Genomic DNA, 21,621 nt, shown 5'->3' with positions numbered 1-21,621 from the left:
AATGACAGAAAGCACACTTAGCTTTATACTAGCATCTAAATTCTGTGCACATATATAGGCAGCAATGTCCTACTTGGAATAGAAATATTTCTAGTGTCAGTTCAAACTAATTTATGAGTGGCATATCAATCTAACAATGTAGTTTCAATATATTTCATAAACAGAAAATTCTTAATACTTTCTGTACAAGAAACAAGATGCACTGATCATTCCAGATTTACTTTCCTATAAATGCAGACATTTTCTGACAACACACTGCACACATAAGAAGTGGTCTTCAGCATTTCATTGAATGAAATATGACTCAGAAAAATTCCTTTCCAAAAGAGTTTGTTCCTAAATTGCATCCATGCTATTTCAGAAATTTCCCTCCTCCACAAAAAACTCCAAATAGACAGTAGCTAAGAGCCAATCAACATGAAACTATATTGTCGAATACCCCATCATTCTCTGGATGTTTTTATATAAAGTAACTTCAAAAGAAAATCACAGCATAATTTGAAAGTAAGTAACAACATCTTTTTTCCACAAACACAAGTGTTTATATTTTTCTCTTTCAGTGGAAAACAACCTTCAGGTTGAGGAAGGAACTTGCCTTTCTCATATTCTTGGTGTGTTCTTTAGCACCAGCTTTTCAGAAGTCATTTTTCATTTCTTCTATTCTATAGAAGCAGAGGCTGCTACTGCATTTTGTGTCAGATGTGTGAGCTTGCACATTCAGTGAAGTAAGATACTCAACAAGCTGACACATACAGTAGTAACAAAGCAACCATGAAAGAATTTTAATACCTATTCATAAAATTAATTCTGTGAATATTTCTAAATAACTTGTTAGCTTAGAGGGTGTACTCAGTTGTAGCTAATATATCAACACTAAAAAGACTCAGATAACAGAGAAATAATATGCACTATAGTAAAAAAATATAGAATTCTTAGATTGAAAAAAACAAAAAAACAAGTTAAACTGCAGGACAATGTAGATATTGTCACTGCTTATAATTCGATCAGATGTAAAATATACTTTCACTGGTGAAGTCATAATTAATATTATGAATGGAAAGATTACCTGCTGAAACAAGGAAATTCTTTGTACAACAGGAGACGGAAAGTCTTGCTCACATACAGAGCTCTGAGAAAAAGTGCGCCACAGACTTTCATCTTCAAAGCAAAGTGTCTGATAGAGACCTGGGAGAGAAAGCTATAAAACAAATATTGTAGATTTAACTGTAAAGAAGAATAGTCACTTGGGCATTGTATATTTTAATTTATTTCCAAATATCACTATGACCACTACTGTATGAATCACAAAATTCAATTTTATCCTTGGAGTTAGGGAAGAGTACATTTTAAAATTAACCACTTGTTTACCTATTCCCTGGAAAGACTAAATCTATATTTGCACTCTAACTTTAGTTTTAAACCTTAAGGTTCTCTGATTTTAAACTCTGGGCTTTACCTTTCCTCTAATGATATCAGCTATCTGGTATCAGTAATGGCTTGCTATCAGTGCATGCTACTGATTCACCCAGTTACTCAATTTCTGTTTGTTTGTTTAAACCTCTAACTATTATGCTTGCCACACCATTATTGTGATTATTCCTGATTTCTGATTAAAGAGAAATTAAATAGTGAACTCTGGTTTTAGCAAAAAGCGTCCTTGCCAAAGAGCAGTCAAGGGGTTTTTACTTGCTGCTGAGCTACATGCAGGAGGAGAAGAGGCTAAGACAGAATTTCAGGACTAATATTTTCCTTTAGTACTCTTCAGGAGCACAGGACTTCAACATTGACCAATGCAAGAAAGAGTTTTTGTTTTAGTTCAGTCTGAGCAGTCACAAACTCTGTAACACCTATAAAGATGTACAGAGAAATCTGATGAGGAGTATATTAATTTTTGAAGCAACAGTTTATGGCTTTTAATACAATATGAAGTGATTTGTGAAAGTCATTACACTAGTGAAATCTACAACTAAATATTGTTTGCAATTTTCTTCTATCATCCTATCTATAAAAATTTTAGAACTTGGATAGATTTGCAGTACTTTCTAATCTCAGTAAGATGACAAGTTCACTCACATGCATTGAAATTCATTACAGACAGGGTAGAAATGTTCATGAAAAAGGCTCAGAAAAATGAGATTAAAATAAAAACAAAAAAACCCTTTGGTCTTTTTTAGGCAACTATATATTAAGCCATGGTTTCTGGAAGATAGAATAAACAGCTTAAAACAACGAAATATTTTGTTCTGACAAATAGATATCTGAGTATTCAAGCCCAAATTGCTATCTGCCAAAACCAAAGTTCTTTAAATTGAAATTCAAGAGACCACATGATGTGTACCTTCAAAGATGCTACTGCCCAGACTCGGTCCTGTTCTATCCAAGAGGGAACCTGGTCACGAGCGCTTCTTTGTGAATCCTTATGGAAGCAAGTTATATCACACATGTAAGCTACACAATCTTTTATCAAACACTATATTCAGTAATAATATTGTGAAACCCATGTTTTTTATTAAAAACATTCACAACAGCAATCTTTCTGCCAACTTTTGCTAAGTTCATAAATGGCATAACAAAATATTTACTACCAAAATATTTAAATACGAGACATAATGTTCAGCTACTTGAGCTTGAAAATACTTTACCCATTTAGAGTATCCTTATAATATTCTCAATTCTAAGTAATTTTTTACTAATAACAAGTGACACAAATGACTGGCTATCTGCATAGGCACTCTGAGAAACTGGCTTCAAAAAACAACTCCATTGCACATATTCGCAATCATGAAGATGGCTCTTCACACAAAGAGCCAAACACCACTTCTGAACATCTCTGCACTGGTAATTTGGCAACAGCTTTATTTTTCTGCTCTTTAGATGTTTGGCTTGGAGGAAGTTCTAAGGATGAACAACACTGCTTAAGCTCCAGTGGAATTTCTGTATTCACTATATTATTGTTATCAAAAGATCTTACAGTACACATTAACCAGTCTGAGGAGTCTCTGCATGGAAATGCATTTGGATCTCTCAAGGAGTGAGCAACTTCAAGAGTAATCTTAAATGCTCAGCAGAGAAAAACAGAAGCTTTCTTGTGAAAGGGTATCTCAGCCATGAGTTACAAAGTCTGAGAAACAAAACTAGGAAATTTGGAAGCAATTGTAGGAATAAATTTGACATGGGTCTGCAGTATACATTCCATTTGGGCTGAAGAGCACACAAGCGCAATCTTTCCAAAACCTATGGATTGTGCCTTAGATAGGGTAGAGGTAAGACTGGTATTAAATTCCATAATACAATCAGATCTCACATTCCTTGAAAATGGCCTACAGCAAGAAATACTTGACAATCACTCAGTTCACAGACATTTAATTGAATTACAGTGACTCCAGATAGATGAAGGGGGACTTCTGCAGTAACACTGAAATGCAAAGCCTGTAGTTGAGCCATCTAATGGCTAGAGAAACTGGATTTCAAGGATCATTTTAGCAACCAGCTGCCTGAGAAAATGTACTTAAAAGTACAACTCTGACTCTGGGAGAAGGAGGGATTCAGAAATACTGATTTTAGTTACAAAAGAGGACTGAAATCCTCCTCAAACATGCAATTTCAAATTGCCATCCTGGTCACAGAAAAAATAAAAGAAAATACACAACAAAGGCAAAAAGATATTCAAATTAAAAAAAACTACTCGCCATGTTCAAAAATTCTTTAATAAGTTTATATTACTATGTGAACAGTTACGTTTTTCTTTAATGTATGAATACAATTAATTAAACAACATAGTAAGAATAAAACTTTAACTTTTCAGGATTAAAGTAAGTGTTCCTTATTTCAAAATATGAAAAAAAATATAGCTTACTGATTTTCTGATGGTGTCTCCAATGATCACACCTGTAAAAGTCTCCCATTCCTGGGTGGAATAAATGAACAACTCAGATAAGTCACAAGACACCTTTAGGAACTAAGATTAATATGTAGTAGCATGTAGACAGAGTACGAAGATAAACAAATTAAATGCTAGATTCTGAAAGAGTTCCAAGACATTTTTTTAATGTCTTGCTAGGAGATGCTACCAGAATGTAATTCCTCTTGCAGAATTCAAGCTAAGTGGCTGCAGTGCTTTATAAGAAAAAAAAAAGCAAAGGGGAAATTCTACACTTTCTCAGCACCCACAGTTCCTACCCAGACTGCCCAACTACAGACTATCAGGAAGCAGCAAATGTGGCTGGCAAGGACACACATCCTGCCTGGTGGGGCATCAGCAGCCCACACAGAACAGGTAACTATAGAAACCATGACTGAATTTATGTATCATTAAAACTTTTAGACTTTGTATATGTATCCAGGCAGACAATTTTAAATCATTTAGCCAAGTATTTAAAAGCACTAGAAATTACATAATCCTGTATTTGGAGGTGGCAAGAAACAGACCAAAAATTCTTCATAAGTACTGAAATTTTGCATAAATAATATCTATATTCTATGATGAAGATTTTTTCATTAAAGAGAATAGTAACAACAGAAATGTAAAAGTACATTGACTAAGAGTAATACTGCTGATACATATCCCAGCGTAATATTTTGCCTCCATCAGTCTCACTGAGTCTTGAAACAGCTCCCCCTTTCAGTTACAAACTGATGCTCATCTCCCAGTTACAAAGAAAATGCTTGTGCACACAAAAATGCACAGAGCATTTTTTGGTTTGTGCAATACTGTTATGAAGAAAAGAAGTAGTACAATATACAGGGAATATAAAACTACCTCAGAAAAATCTATACATATTGATTCAGAAAGAGAATGTCCCTACTGAGAACCAAGGCATTCTACAGTATATTGTTGAAGTTGTACTATAAATTCCATATTACTATGCAAAAAAATATTTAAGTGCAGAAGGTTGAATTCTTTTGAGACAGGGAGTTAGAATACTAAATTCTCTAGCAGCGTATTAAACAATTCCTAGCCTCATCACATTAAAAGCTTTAGAAGAAATAATTTTAAAATAATAACCACTTCAGCTTCATTTTCTTCACTAAATATTTTGTACAAGCACACTTCTCTTAACAACTTAATGAAAATAACTTTTACCTTTCAGAGAAATAAAAAAATTATTGGTATTATTTTCCTGTTTTCTCTCTTGAGTATTCAGCTACTGTAGAAATATGCATTATATATAACCTAGATTAAGCTGTCTAAGAGCTGTAATAGCTGATGGAACTGCATGCTAAACAATAGAAACCAACACTGTACTTTACAAACACGTAAGAAGCCAGGATTTAATTTAGTCAGAAAACTATTTGCAGGTTGCTGCCTTCATGACTTTAGAAACTCAAGAAAGATAAAGCAACGTATTTTCAGAAGCTCAAATAAAATAATAAATATCAAATAGCAAACTTTGGATAATGAAGAGCAGCCAGGATATACTTCTGCTAACAAGATGAGTTATCTTTATGAGGCCACATCATTGCTTTGTCAATCCATATGTCTACAATGAAACTATTTATTCATTGGAGGGTTCCAAACAACTTGATTTGAACCTTGTACCTTAAGCACACATATTCATATAATCAAGTTCCATTACTTCCTTCAAATGTATTATCTGATTTTTACCTTCACCTCTATAATGGACTCTATTGAACTGACATCTACTATCATTTGATGTCTCTTCTGGTCTCCAGCTTCTAGTACAGAAAGCCATAGTTTTGTCTCTCCATTCCATGGAGGTACTTTAGATAATTAAATGTGTCTTGACTCAGGATAATCAGCTGTGTTTAAGCAATTGTATTAAGTCAATTATGCATACTGTTTCACTGTAGGCAGACTTTATAGGATTAATCTGACTACACTACAGACAACTACAACTAAGTCCTACACTTACTGACAAAAAAATTTTTATCTACTTATTTACTCTTCATATTAAGTTTGAGTAAAATACTTGGGGATTTTCTTCTTTAACACTTACATTCTCTTGAAAAAGCTCAGGGTGCATTCCTCGTACAAAATGTAGAGCAAACATTAGCTGATCAGCCTGAAATAAAAGCAGTAAAATGTATTTATATACTCAGGAAAAGTCCTATTTCTGGTTCTTTTTTATAAGTAACATTTCTTTTAAAAAACACCTCCAATTCCATAGTAATGACTTAGTGACATATATCCTAATACAAAATTTCTACATCCCTTTGCAAATTAGAGACAAAAACTAACTCAAAGTGGGCTGTGGACTGGAGGGTAAAGAGGTCCCAACTAGGAATTAGAATCAAGTTTTGCAAGGCACTGAAGTTCTCATTTTATTGATAAATATGAACATCATACAACATTGAGAACAAACCACACCATTTAACTTTTTCATCTTCTCAGACAAGGTCTGCAAGCAAATCCATATCATAACTGCCTATAAGAATGCTCCCTGGATGATCTAGTATCCAAAAATTTGAACAAGAATTCTTTAGAAGAACACTAAGTAGCCTAGACCAAACCAGCTTTGAAACAAATTTAAGCAAATTAAACAAATTTGAACATTTGAACATTTAAACAAATTAAAGAGGAAAGATGGGCCAGTTCAAGTGCTCAGGTAAATTTCTTGGCACCACTTCATTCAGCAGCATTCATGAAGCCTATGTACACATAAATAATAACCACAGACAGACAAAATCCTTCTTTTTGATTCCAACATGCTTCAAAGGGTATCAACTCATATCAACTATACTCTTTATGAAGACATTAGTAAAGCCTCAAGGTCACAGCAGTCTTTTAAAATTTTCATGGACAAAATGAAGAAATAGCAGTGAATTGTAGATGGTGTGAAGAGTTTATTTCTTCTCCCCATTATTAGAACACAATAGTAAACTGGAGGGACCATTAGTTTGAAGCTGCACAGTTTCAGTAAACACATTTTCAGTATTTTCTAAACTCCAGTCTGATTACACTTAAAATCTTTCCTACTAGAAATCTCTTCTCTGCCTCGCACTTGAACTCTCTACTCTTCTTACATATAAAAATTGCTGCCTTCCATATTCACAAGATATAATGACTTAGTGGTAGGCTTCACATAGTTATGACTTCAAAGACAAACATTAATTATTATGAGACTATTTAATGAGATTCCACTTGGACTTTGATAAATAAAACCCCTTAGAAAGAACTGCTACCCCTATATCCTCAATACAACATTGCTAGAATGGGGGACAGAGGTAGGAGGTGGTGTAAAATTTTCAAGATCTCTCCATTCTCACAGATCAAACCACAGACTTGCATGATTTGTACTGCTCAAACCACATATGCAGATCTACTATGCTTTCTTCAGCCTGGTACTGTGAGACAAACACCTCCTGTTATGACAGTTTCATGTGTAAGTAAAAATTAAAACTAAAAATGAAAGGCTTAGTTTCCCTAGGTTTTCAGTAAGAAAGTAAGAAGTGGAAAGACACCTGACTGAAAGTAAGAAGAAATACACTAAGAACATTTTTTTGAAGAAGAACAAGGAACAGACAGAAACAAAAAAGGTAGCAGGGAGGTAGCAGGATCTTTGGAAAAGGCCATGAAAATAAAAAGGTGAATATCACAATGTAGGACTTTTAGAAACATAGAATCATCTAGGTTGGAAGAGAACTTTAGGATAAACAAGTCCAAACATCAACCTAACAAACCCACTTCTGTTTTCTTAAAAAAAAAAAACAAAATACAAAAACTCCCAAATAATCACACAAAACCTTATATTTAGGAATGCAAGAAATAAGAGCAAACACAAAATGAGTGCTCAGAAAACTGCGATGCCCATGACTGACTCTGAAGCCAGAATGAGGCAGAGAGGTAGAGCTCTGTGGAGAAATGTGCATCAGCAATATTAATTTGGTCATACACTGACTTCAAGTCTTCATTTAGCATGTTAATTATTGATAGTGTAATGTTTTGCATCTATTACACAATACTGCTTATTTGAAGTAGATCAAGTGTCAGCTGCTGAAAGAAAACTTTCAAACACAGTGCACTGTATAAAAGCCAGAAAAATACTAACTTACCTTAAACAAACAACGACAAACGTATTCATACACTGTGTGCTTCAATGTGCCAATAAGCAGCTTGATTCTTTCCTCAGTATTACCTGAATCCTAAAGAAGAAATTTCAGATTTCAAAAGTTCCCATGGAAGTAAAAAACTTTCCACATACTTTGCAAATTTCAGCAAAACGACACAAACAATCTGGACTCTACGTGACACAAGTTCTAAAAACATATTAAATTCATCTACAGCTATCAATGATTAAATGGGAAATTCATGTTGAAGTATTAAGAAATTAATATTTTGGCATTGAATATTTTGACTATGAACATGATCCAACTTTGTGTATAAGAAGAAATACATTGAGAATGAGAGTACATTTCCTTCTCCTAACATTGATATCATTGAAATCTCATCATTGTCACTTGATAAAAAATTGCTTATTAATTGAATTACTATATTTAACACTACTAAACAAGTATGTTGATCTTAAGTGTAGTTAATAAACTTCTGGTCAAATTTGGCCCAACTGAAAGGAACAATGTAGAAAACAGTACGTGTACACTGCCCTTCAAAGCTCACAGATTGAAAAAATAATTCTAACAGGGAAAAGTTTGAAAGATAGGACGAAAGAAGAAAGGGACTGGGGGGTAGGGAGTGTGCTACAGGTAGTATGACTTCTTTTCGACCATGCTGGAATTTGAAGAGATGAGTTTAAGAAGGGCAATTGTGCAACTGATTTGCCTAATACCTTTCCCACGTCTAACAGATTTCGTGGCATGAAAAACTGGATAGAGGAGAAAGAACAAAGAAAGCAAGTAACAAAGGCAAAGCAGAAGTTGAGCTTTAAATAGGTAACATTACAGGCAGGAAAAAAAAATTATGGAGGAGTGTGAGAGCAAGAACAAGAAGTTAAAACATCATGTTGTGGAAAAGAAGTAATAGGAACTTCAAAGAGGGCCAGTTCACATAGTCAGAACTGTGTTCCTAGTAATGACTGGAGCTGAAGGAGAGTTGTAATCACAGATGCCAGAACAAAGGGGAATCCAAAGGAAACATGATGAAAGGTTAGCTTGTTTTTACTTTCTAAGTAAAAACAAAGAGAAATATGAAGAAGTTTGGAGATGCTTAATAAAAAGAAATTGCACTATTACTCAGTGTAGGTATTTTGATCTAAGGAGTGAGCTGACAAGGGATAAATCCATTCTTTCCTTCAATAAGAATATACTGGCCTGAGAATACAGAAGAATAAAAAATACATTTTAAACAGGACAGGCTGCAGGCATGCTTACAGACTGTAAAAAAAGTAGATATAAAGGTATGACCTTCCTTCAGGTAAATGAATCAGGTAGAAATAGAGGATTTTCTTATTCTACCCCTTGTTGATAAAATTAGCTTTATTAGCATTTCAGATCATTAATTTATTTAAATAAAGCCCTCAGTAAACTTATAATCAGCCTTTGTTTTCCTAATTCACCATAGACAAAGAACAAGCCTGAAATCACAGAGTCACTTTGCTTTCAGATGGTAGAGAAATTCTGTGATTTATATACAATATAATTTAGAAGTCCACGTGCCTGTATTCTGAATATCTAAAGCACAACAGGTCAGCATCACTACTTATTATACACTTCATCATCAGTTATTCTAAGCTTTTTTAAAAAAATGTCCAGAGTGACTAATAAATTCTAAGTATCAATCCTCTGCAGCATTAGCAGCTTCAGAAGAAGAGCAAATACCTGCTCGCTCTGCAGAGCCCTTTGGAAAAGCCGCAGGAATGCCGCCAAACTAAAGCGGTACATATTATTAATTTTGGACAAGTCAGAGATAATGAAGTACATCTTGCTAGCACTCTCAGCCAAAGGAAGATAGGCATCCCTCTCCTGTGGAGGAAAGCAACATAGACATGAAAAATCCAGGTGCATTACTGCCACCTACTGATTATTGCATAAATATTTACTCAGCCCACCGAGAAAACATTCCTATGACTCTCACGGATTTAGAAAACAGAATCCTTTCCAAGCCTTCAAACTGAGGGATCAGCACTCCAGACTTCAACACTGTATTCAAATTTCCAAATTGGAAGAAAAAAATGTTTATCAAAAAATCCTTTAAATTATAAAGAACACATTGGAGATTAATCCCTAGGGCACTTAGGTCTTTTCCCACCACAGGATACATCCCAAAATTCAATGGGATATTTTAAACTAAACAAATAGAACACAGAAGAAAACTGCAATCTGTCACAAAAACAGGATGTCAGATGAATAGCATCAGCAATGATCTAAACTTTTCCAATAGCAAGGGGCATATTAAGCAAAAACACCCACATGAACTATAATGTTTGCAATAGTGGACGGCAAAAATAAAAGTCAAAACCCATTACTTGCCAAAATTCCTTCAATTCAAACTGGCAGATTTTAAACTGTGTAAGTACTCAGCATATACAAAACAAAGCCTTTTAATTACTGAAAATACTACATGTACTTGCATATCCCAAATATCATTCACCCAAAAAGAACTAATTTAATATGTTCCTCATCCTATAACCCCATGGATATATGTATCTTCTCTAGATAAAAGATCAATATTTTTAGCAGGAGAAAAACAGTACTTTAAAGATTAAAATATTCTTCTACCTTATCAAGGAAACTCTGAAGTCTGGAAGATTCAGCCAGTGATTCTTGGATGAGTGCACTGCTTGCTTTAGTTTGATTCAAAGATTCAATCAGATCCTTATTTTCTAGTATATTGCCTTGTGATGTGGCAAGTGTCTGGAAAAAAGAAAGTCATCTATGTTACATTTAAAAAAATCCTCTAAAGTAACCATTTTGGAAGCGATCTTTCTGATCTGTATGTATTTTTGAATCATTGAATGCATCTCAAGAGCTCTCGAAAAATGATGGTTACTCCAAAAACTGAGACATTTTTTAAAGAAGTATGGAAAATACAGCTCAAGAACATATTCCAAAATCCAGACTGCCATATTCTGAAACGTATCAGCAGGCTTTTGAGAATGATTTCTATGACTAGAGTCTTAGGCACTAACATTCCCATGGTAAATACAGATTAGGGTATTTCTTTCTTAACTTCTTATTTAACCTGAAGTTGGCTATTTGTAAAAACTTCCTGTACTCACTCATTCATGAATTCATTTTCCTTCAAAAGCATTCCAGTTCTCATAGAATTCTCATCTCCAACTGAGATGAATATCCACATTACAACAATTTAAGTTTCATAATCAAGGATCACTTTAAAATCCTTGGGATTGCCCCCCATTTTTCCTGAGTTCTCCTCATTAAATTAAATGATTAAGAAGTGGGAAAAGCTTGAATAGTTCACTTATATCTAAGGTTTTTTACTAACCTCCAGTAAATACACATCAAGATATTTATTTTGAAAACTGGTTGTTGTCAGTCAAATCAGTTCTGAGCAACCACCTGAAAGACATCATTCTAGAATATTTGGAAGCACAGATTCACCAGTTAGAGTAGTAGAATGCACTTACTTCTCTACCTGAAACAAGTTTAGGAGAAGATCACCTGTTTTTTCAGATAGTCCAGTTCATCCATGAGGAATCATACTGTGAGCTATGAGACAGCACCCATGTCATTCCTCTGAGGCTTTTAGAAGGAAATCAGTAAAGTACTTCACAGAGAATGGAAATGTTGCCTTAAGATTAACTTAAATTTAGGTAGACCTCATCCAACATTGACTTCTTTGATAACGAAGTCCACCTGCCAGTCTCCACTGAGCCTTAGGTTTCTTTCTTCAGGGTCAAAGAGTATCCTGATTTCAGGATAATTTGCTAACAAGAATTCCAAAATTCAAATCAACCTTGCTACTACTACTCCGACGCTTTTTGTTGCAGATATCTTAGGCATCAATTTCTTTAAGTTTTGTACTCGGTAATTCAGATCAGATAAATGAATAGGATTTTTGGGTTCCAAGATCCCATAAAAAGTATGTTACAAAGTGAAATTTGCTTTCTTGTATCTCTGAACCCTCAGCTTCTGGTAGACAATAAGGTGTTAAAATGGTCAAATCTGGATATGGAATTTTATTGGAGAGCAAGTTTCCCTCTTCCTGTAAAAGAAATCTGCCCCATCAGAGTTTTAAGAAAGGGCTGACCTTAGTATTTGAGAATTAATAGGGAGTTCAATAGGGACAGTGAATTTGTGGAAATTCAAATCACACAAAATAATTATGTACAAAATTCTAAAACGGAGCTATTAATCATAGAATTATGACTGGATGGGACCATCTAGTTCCAACTCCCCTACCATGGGCAGGGATGACCCTCACTACATAAGGTTGCTCAAAGCTTCATCTAAACTGGCCTTGAGAGGAGGCATCTCCAAGTTCTCTGGGGAACCTGTTCCCAGAGGTTCCCAGAGGAACTGATGCCTTACCACCCTCCCAGCAGAGAATTTCCTTGTAATATCTAAACTAAACCCACCCTCTTTAAAAGCCATTCCTCCCTTGGCATGTCACTGCACATCCTTGTAATAAGCCCCTCTCCAGCTTTCTTGTGGGCCAGTCTAATCTGCAAAACTATTATTTTATGCTAATCCATTGCACTCAATGCTGCAAAATTCTGTGACTTAGCTACAGACTGAGGGGTTTAGGGCACCAGGTCAATCTCCCTGCATCTCTGACCTTTCAGAAAGACAGGATTCTAGGATCCATTCTTACAAGCATGAAGTACAATTTCTGTGAAATCCATGGCTAGAAATAATCAAAAAAAAAACCAGTCCTTCCTTGAAAGCTACCTTTTTTTTTATAGAGGTGAACATCTGTTTCTGAGCATAATTACTTTCAATAAAATAAAAAGATGAACAGAAAATTGAGAACTTTAATTTTAAATGCTAGACAGGGAATGTTGACTGTCAAGTATATAACAACTCGTTGCTAATAGGAAACAATTGTAGAGGTTTAAAGTTTTAAATGTCTCTCTCAGCAATCTTTCCATTTTGTAGAGGGATTTTTTTCATTATTTTCACAACACAGGATCATTTCTCAACTTGAGAAAGAATCATTTGATACGATTCACAGGCTTAAAAGTGTGGCTTTTTTAAAAACTCATAATTTCAAAATGAAGTAGTATAATTTTTAATAAAGTTTTCTCTTCTTGGTGTGTTAAAATTACTGAAATTTCTAAACAACTTAAATCAGCCTAAATCTATCTCACCAAATTAATAAATTTATCTATGAAACTGCTAAATGTATTGAGTACTATAGTTTCATAATAGACATACCTTCTTATCTACTCTATTCTTCCAACAGATCCAGGCAAATAATGCCTTTTTTTTCCTAATCAAAAATCCTGACAGCTCATTATTGCAACACTTCCAGCATCTCCATTCAAACACACAATAATGTGATTATCATCTTATTGGACTAACAGATATTAAAGAGGTAAATTTGTTTTACCTCCAAAAGAGAATCCTCAAGTTTAGCTAACTGTATCTTCTTATCTTCTTCCTGTTGTAACAGCTTTGTCTTCTGCTCTTCCAAATCAGGCTTTTCATGCTGAATTGTTAAAGCCAAAAGCTAAAAACAAAGAGATAAAACAAAAAGAAAGTTTTTTGGTTTGTTTTTTTTTGCATTTCCACTTCAAGAGGGGTCAGTTTTCATGGATACATTGCATGATGCCAATTCCATACCTCCAGAGGAAGGAGGAAATCCATATGGTTATCTATGCTTCACATTTTGAATTACAGCTTACTTATCAACATCTTATCTGCATCTCATTCTAAGCCCCTTGTTAGTGTAGAAAAACTTGTTTCATACCAAATAAGGAGGGGATTTTCTTCCCTTAATTAATCTCTTTCTTTTTTCTGCTTTCTTCCATTTGTATGTTACATTTTGATTCCTAGACTTTATAGATAAAACCTCAACAGCTACTAGCATTTTAAAGGAAATAAAATACACAGTATTTTGGTTTCACTACACTTTTTTCTGTACACAAATGTACTTTGTGTACAGTACTTTGATGATACCAGCACTATTCTCTAAGTAGGACACTGGAGAGCTGTAACAGAAATGTTTCCATGGTACCATAAATGCATCTTGAACAGAAAGCGAAGGCTTAGCAATTAATCTGTTGCAACTGAAGTCAATGAGAACATTTTCATTTTCTCTACTGGACTCACTCCTTGTTTCCAAAGTACATAAAAATTTTACTATTTTACTTGTGAGCTTGAAAATACGTCCATAATCATTAACGCAAACTGCACCGTAGGGCTCATTCCAGGTGCTGGATACAGCTATGCATGTTCACTATACATACACTGGTTTTATTCTAAATGCCTACCTGCCCTCTTAAACCACTTGCTGTTGTGGTAAAGTTTACTTCTGTAACAATAGAAGAAGCATCAGGTGGAATGAAGGGATTTGGGTTCCTTGTTGATAGAAAAAGACGGAACTCTTCATTATAATCTATCATTTTTTCACCTATTTGTACGGCATAACGGGGTCCTGTAAACAACAAGCAGATATTATACTCATTCTGATTGGAACATTCTATAATTATCTGAAAACAATGGTATTTGTGTAATACTTTATGATCAGTGGATCTAAATATATTTTACAATATGTATTTATAAATTGATTGGAAAAAATACAAATTCAAAAAATTTAAAGAACACATCCTAACCTGCATTGTTAAGAGACAGAAAATTAATAACATAGCAATAATATAGAAAATTACCTAGTAAGAATATTTAATACACCTGAGTAGTTTAATTATCCTTACCCGGAACACAAGGCATCAAGGACAAAAATGCATTTGAAGAAAAAGTAATACTAACAAATTTTTGAAACCTTCAGACCATGAATAGGAGACAAAACACCACAGAAGATGACCTTGAGAATCCCACTTATGTGTAAGAATTTTGTCATAATTTAAACATATTCCTTTACCTTTAAATATTGGTCTGTACTCTATACTAGCCATAATTATATAATTATATATTGGCTAATTAAGATGGTTCAATATTTCCTCATCCAAACCCATTACATTTAATAGCTGGTTCTGTTATATTTATTTGTAGAACGTTGATGTTGCTGTATAATCATAATTCTATTAAGATACTATTTTCTACAATAACTGTTAGAGAGCAAGTCAGTGAAACTAAAAATGATGGAATATCTAGACAGCAGAATGAAAGAAAAATATTCAATCAGAAATATCCTATATTGTATTATTATAAATATTTAATATTTAATTTAATCATATTTAATTTAATCACATTAGGAAAGAAGTGATTTAATAAATAACTGATGTCATGGTCTCAGTCTGTTTATACTCCTCATACTTCTCAATATGTCTGTTACAGAATAAAACTACATGTACAGTCCCCTCCACCCCTCTTCCATAACAGGTTTCCATTCCAGCAGGGTTAGAAAAGAATAGACTCAGAAAATTACATGATTAGATTAAGATTTTGCCTCCTGATACTGAAAAACAAGTAAGAACAGAATTATAAGTTGAAAAGTGAAAATTTCCATTCCAGAAAACTTTCCAAGATGGCAAACTTAGGTGCTTCTCTATTTTTAGCACTGGATGCAGATCAGAAATATAAATCTCTTGCTAAAACACTGGTAGAGATGAAAATCACACACCAATTTTCCTTCTATGCCAAAGATCAGAGTAAATTTTAAGACTATGTTATAAAAACGTCAAACGTAAAATGGAAGCTGTACGAAGACGAATTTACTGAGGGATATAGATTCACATTTTTTCTTAACATTTCATTCCAAGTAATGGAGAGATGTACAGTCATCACAAGCAAAATAATGTAGACAGGTCCCTACACCCATATTTTGACAAAAAGAAGGAGTGTATGCTTGCTTATAAAGGGATGGAAAAGATTCAAACAGTGACCCATTCTTCCTTTTCCAACAACAGCTCTTCAGTTTGGACCTGCACAGACCTGGCATTAACATAGCTCATTAAAAAGCAAAAGAGGACATCTGAGTGTTATGAGCAATTTTCCTGAACAAACTATTATATTTGAATTTAATCTGCTTTCTCCACAGTTCTGCAGCCACAGTCATCTTTCATACCGTATCTCATTACCTCTCCAAAATTCAGCAGAAGTTAGAGGGGCAAAAAAAAATTGTTACAGTGTTCTACCTAACCCTCCATAGATCCCTCAAATCACTACTTTGGTTCCATTCTTTTAATGAGAATAAACAAGCAGGTGCATCTGTAATGGAAGACTGATTTAAAATAACACTTTCTTTTCCCTAAACAGACCTTTCTTATATTGGTGATAAATGTATATATGAATCCTATGGTATTTGCATTTATTTTTAACATGTACTTACATTTGAAGAATTACTGCTAGCTCACACATCATTAGATCTCAGTAGTAGATGAAATGACAGCAAAAAAATAGTCTTGAGCTATTTTTAGTACCCAAAGTTCATACAGTAAATTACATGGCACATGCTGAGGAATGACCACTTGAGGCAGAAATACAATTACAAAGGATAATACAAATCTATTTTAGTTACTGTAATTTAGAAAGTACTTAAAACACACATTGCTGTTTTAATTCACTAAGTTCTCTTGATATAATTTCAAAATATGTAACATAATTCAACAAAATTTATGCTGAGATACTTGCATAATTACAATTTATTTTTGCCAAACTCTCATCATAATTTTTCATATTAAAAAAAATTTATTTAAAGCACCTAAGTCCAAAGCAGTCATACAAGCAGTTAGGTAGAACACATTATCTGTCCAAAACAGATATTATATTGCAAAACCTAAACATTGTGATTTTTCACTTTTCTTGCATTGGTTAAGGAACTCCTTTCACGGAATTCCACCATTTTACTGATCTCTATGACCCTTCCCATTCCAAGGGCACATCAGAAGACCTGTGTTGTCTTCTTTAGGTTCAGAGAAATCCAAGAGAAGCAGGAACATCAACATTCTAAACCTTTGATTTCTAACTGCACTAACAGTTGTGTAACTTCTGGTTTATTTAAGGCCTAAGTTTCCAATTAAAACTATGTATTTGAAATCATCACTGGAAATCAACTTAAAATTTAAATTTTTAGGAGTCTATAAAAACATATTTTTATAACTTCAATTTAATACTTTTAATTTACTTTTAAATAACTTTCAATTTAGTGCTTTCCTGTATTTTTTCACTTACTAAATAAAAACACATCTCCAACTTCACGCACTGAAGGGTTAGTAGCAGGTTAATAATACAAAGGAAAAAAACTACACAGTATTAACGTCTTCAGAAAAATCAAGTTTTATATAAATAGATCTAAACTACAAAAGTTTTGAGCAAGCATATGCAAAGATCTTGGTGATTTACCTTGAGCAGTAAGATCGTTCCTTAGCAATGGGTAAAGCACAGGTTCCACTCCATCCATTTCCTGTATAATAAGTGTCTTCCCAAATCTCACTGCCAGCTCAAGAGCAGTTAGGAAGTTGCTGTCCTGGATAAACAGAAACACATTCCTTGATTCACGCTTTTTTAAAAAATGCAAAGACTTCAGAATGAGTAGGAAGGCATTACACCAAATAATCCAAATCTAAAAATCAGTAGTATAGATGAAAAATCCTTTAGAGGCATATGGTATTTCAGGGTTTAGCCACAAATGTTTAGTTTAAATCAACTTGATCTACTGATCAAGAAAACCTATTTAACATGCCTAGATCTTCCAGTGCTGCAACAGAAGAGAGCAGGTTTACTGTCATGTTTGCCAGGTGCACCTGGAAGTCCTGGCCATGTCTCTTATCTCAGATATTAATATGTAGCTATGTCTCAAAACTGAATCAAGCACAGGATTCACATTATTAAGAGGTCTAAAGGCAGTCTTTTGTACACAGGTGTTTAAACATGCATGTGGTGCTTATGATCCCATTAGTCAATAGAGATCCTGGACAATTTAGGCAACAGAGGCTGAAAGGTAATCAGGACAATCAGCTAGCAGGACAAACTATCAATTACCCAAAGATATGTTATCTACTGCCATCAGAGAGTATCTACAAGGGTTCCACAGAGCCAGCAGGGATCTGTGGAAGACTTAAATGCTGTTGAAGCAATATTTTGAGGCCAGGTGGGGTTCAATAAGGGACTTCTCAATAGCACCAGATGCCTGCCTGCGTGTGTGCAACTGAGCTGCACCTCACTACTCAGGGAAACAGTTACAGGTACACAATGAATTTCAGGTACCCTAATCTGCAACTGAAATCAAATTTACTCTTTCCAATGTAGATAATACATCACAACAATCACAGGGAATTAAGTGTATATATACTCCTGAAATCCAGTGAACTGCAACCAAGTATCCAAAGGATCTCTCTACTTGAAAATCCTTTCTATCTTCCTCTCATCAGGGAATATGACATTCTCAGAGAGTAGGACAAGGAGGCAAACTTGTAGAAATAGTACCAGATGTTGACCCTCCAATTTTAAATAACCTAGAACTCTGTGGGGAATTGTATGCTTCACACAATATAAACTGATTTTTGTTGATTTCTATCACAAACTTTTAAACACTACTTTGTAAAATCTGGAATAGAGAAAGCTCAAACAGAAAAGACCAAGAGTAAATACTGCACCTGTTGGTTGATAACTTCCAAACGTGATTCCTTCAAATGTGTCTTCAGCCATTCAGTAGCCCGGAAAGAAGGGTCTATCAAAAATGGGCACACTTTACTCTAGGGAAAAAAATACAAATATATTTATTAAAATTTATTTCAAGAATAAAATTGATTTTTCTTTTATTTCCCCAAACTAATGGAATATGTATTTTCAAATATTTTTTAATTAACAAACTGTTTAGAGAAACAATAACAGACTAGAAAATTTATGTCTTTCATTTTATCTCTTCTTTAAAAAAACAAGGAGACCACCCAAATCCAAAATTCTCAGATCTTTGTCCTGCTGAAGTTAGGCAGTTCTTCACCTTCTCTTAAAAACAGGAGTCTCTATTCAATGAGTATAATCTACAGCTTTTATTATTCACAGCTGCTTTTAAACTTAGAAGAATTATTAATTTTCCTTTTTCTTCCTCTGGTGGGAAAAGGTACAATACTTCTGGGTTTGGACCTCAATGCAGTTTAGAAATAATCATGAATACAAGTATTTTGCAGGCACAAAGCTACACTCAACTCAGTCCAGTACATCCATGTCTCTCTTGTGCTGTGGATCACACAACTGGATCCAGGTGTGGCCTCACCAGTGCTGAGTGAAGGGGAGGGATCACCTCCCTCACCTGCTGCCAATACTTTGTCTAAAGCTGTCCAGGATACCATTGGCCTTCTCCTTGGCAAGGGCCCATAACTGTCTCATGGGCTACCTGGTGTCTACCAGGACCACCAGGTCCTTTTCTGCAAATCGGCTTTGCAACTGGTTGGTCCTCAAAACATGTTGGTACATGGGGTTGTTACTGTCCAGGTGCAGGACTGTGTAATTCCCCTTCCTGAACTTCATGAGGTTCCTGTCAGCTCATTTCTCCAGTCTATCAAGGACCCTCTAGGTCTCAGTCTTACCCTCTTGTTTATCAAAGACTCAGTCATAGAGTGGCTTGGGTTGGAAAGCCCCTCAAATATCACCTAGTTCCAACACCCCTGCTAAGGACAGCGATGCTACTCACTAGATAAGGTTGCCCATGGTTCCAATGCAACCTGACTTTGAGCACTTCCAGCGATGGAGCATCCACAGCTTCTCTGGACAACCTGTGCCACTGCCTCACTACACTCTTAAGTGAAGAAATTTTTTCTTAACATCGAATCTAAATCTCTCCTCATTTAGTTTATAACCATTCCTCCTTCTCCTCTTATTATCTGCACTTGAAAAGACTTGTTCTCCCTCTCTCCTCTAAGTCCTATATAAGTACTGAAAGGCTGCAGTGAGGTGTCCCCAGAACCTTCTCTTCTCCAGGCTGTAAAACCCCAGCTCTCTCAGCCTGTCCTCATAGCAGACATGCTCCAGCCATCAGGCCATCTTGGTGCATCAGCTATGTCTCCCAGTTTTGTGTCAGCAAACTTGCTGAAGGTTCAAACATGTATTTTCAACAATTCTGTGGTTCAGTCTGATAGAAAAGCATTTCCAACTTTGGGGCTTGTTTTAGATTGAGTTCCAGTATTCCAAACTAAGTAGCTACACAGATCTCAAACTGAAAGACAGGGGAACATGATGAGTATTCAAGCATCAAAAGATGATCAGCACAAATGGCTGAGAACTGTACTGTAGATCACACCGGCAAAATATCATGTCAAATTTCATCTTTATGAGGATGTACACAAGGAAAATTATTTTACTTGATTGAGTGTTTCAAAAACCTCTTTACACATGGTGTGATTTTTAAGAGCTCAATCTATTCAACTAATGAAAAAGATCAAAATAAGGTTTTATTGTAGCATATAAGTAGCTTTAATGGTACAAGACAGTGTTTTTTGAAAAGCTTTTTAATCAAATTGAAAAAAGAATACACAGATCTTCTAAAAGGATGATAAAGCAAGATAAATTCAAACTGGAGAAAAATTGGTAACTAATTTGAATCATAAATCATCTAAGCAAATCACCTGTAGTAAATGCAGATTCTCCTCATGCCATTAAATATTTACTTGTTAGTAGATCTAATAAAGGACTAGAATATTACATACCTAAACATGTATTATGTATTATATATATCTATATATATGATAAAACTGGATATTTTCCTTTCCTCAAGTATTATTAGACAGATATATATATATATATATAGGTCTCAAAAGGTATCTGCACATAGCCTCTTCCTTTTTCTGAGAAAAAAAGCAATAGAAATTATATGCCAAAGTGAACATATATAGGACATAATCTTCCACTGGTTGTATTCGTGTTAATGACTATTTACACTTTAAACCTGAATAGACTGATATGGAATAAAATAGTGGCAGCAAAACTGAAAACATCTATTTTCTTTAACATATTTTTTCCTTTTGCTACAAAATATCCATTGTTACATAGGCACTTATTTCTGTACGCGTGTGTGCTCTGTGATGCCGAAAAAAACCCACAAATTAAACAGTTCAAGTTGCCACGTTACCAAAATTTGTAAAAATTTAAATCCTTCCAAGACAAGACAAAAAAGCAAATTTACCTGCAAGATGACAAGAGCATTTTCTATTGAAAGGTCATCTGAAGGCAAACCTTCACTTTTCCAAACTAACTCCTCACTTTCTGTACAGAGGAACCGTCGTAAATCAAACTCTGAAAAATGAAAGTGTAAGTTTCTGTCATCATTTACAGTCTACATAGTTTAAAAGCATTTACCAGTCTACATAGAACAGAGACTTTGTCTATTAATTGAGTGCAAGTCTGTAGACTCGCCTTTAATCTATTATTTTATTGCTTTTATTTAACTTATTATTAATAAGTAGCAGATGTCATAGAAATATTTTATAGTTCTGCTAACACACAGATAAAAACGATTACTGAAAAAGCAGAAGCATTCAGAATGCACTGGCAAATTTACAACAGTTAATGTGAACACATTCATTTTTGTAAACTTTTCTTTTTAAGAAAGGACTATAAAGATACAATTATTTATAAATATTTATAATCTTAATAATTTCATAGAATGATTCTAAGAAATTGTCTGTC

General features: G+C 34.4%; 1 protein-coding gene across 1 annotated transcript in view; it reads right to left on the bottom strand.

Moving 5' to 3' along the window:
• DYNC2H1 (dynein cytoplasmic 2 heavy chain 1) overlaps nt 1–21,621 on the bottom strand; it is a 143,023-nt gene that overhangs the window by 66,226 nt on the left and 55,176 nt on the right. The window contains exons 63-74 of the mRNA XM_066544741.1: nt 21,119–21,228; nt 18,594–18,692; nt 17,341–17,464; nt 14,310–14,473; nt 13,427–13,546; nt 10,633–10,767; nt 9,733–9,876; nt 8,014–8,103; nt 5,958–6,023; nt 3,857–3,907; nt 2,339–2,416; nt 1,067–1,198 (exon numbers count right to left, since the gene is read on the bottom strand). Coding sequence (XP_066400838.1) covers nt 1,067–1,198; nt 2,339–2,416; nt 3,857–3,907; nt 5,958–6,023; nt 8,014–8,103; nt 9,733–9,876; nt 10,633–10,767; nt 13,427–13,546; nt 14,310–14,473; nt 17,341–17,464; nt 18,594–18,692; nt 21,119–21,228 — 1,313 coding nt within the window. The remainder of the gene's footprint in view (nt 1–1,066; nt 1,199–2,338; nt 2,417–3,856; nt 3,908–5,957; nt 6,024–8,013; nt 8,104–9,732; nt 9,877–10,632; nt 10,768–13,426; nt 13,547–14,309; nt 14,474–17,340; nt 17,465–18,593; nt 18,693–21,118; nt 21,229–21,621) is intronic.

Source organism: Molothrus aeneus, chromosome 2 (assembly GCF_037042795.1).
Source record: "Molothrus aeneus isolate 106 chromosome 2, BPBGC_Maene_1.0, whole genome shotgun sequence".
Lineage (NCBI taxonomy): Eukaryota > Metazoa > Chordata > Aves > Passeriformes > Icteridae > Molothrus > Molothrus aeneus.
This window is presented reverse-complemented; position numbering and strand designations above follow the sequence as displayed.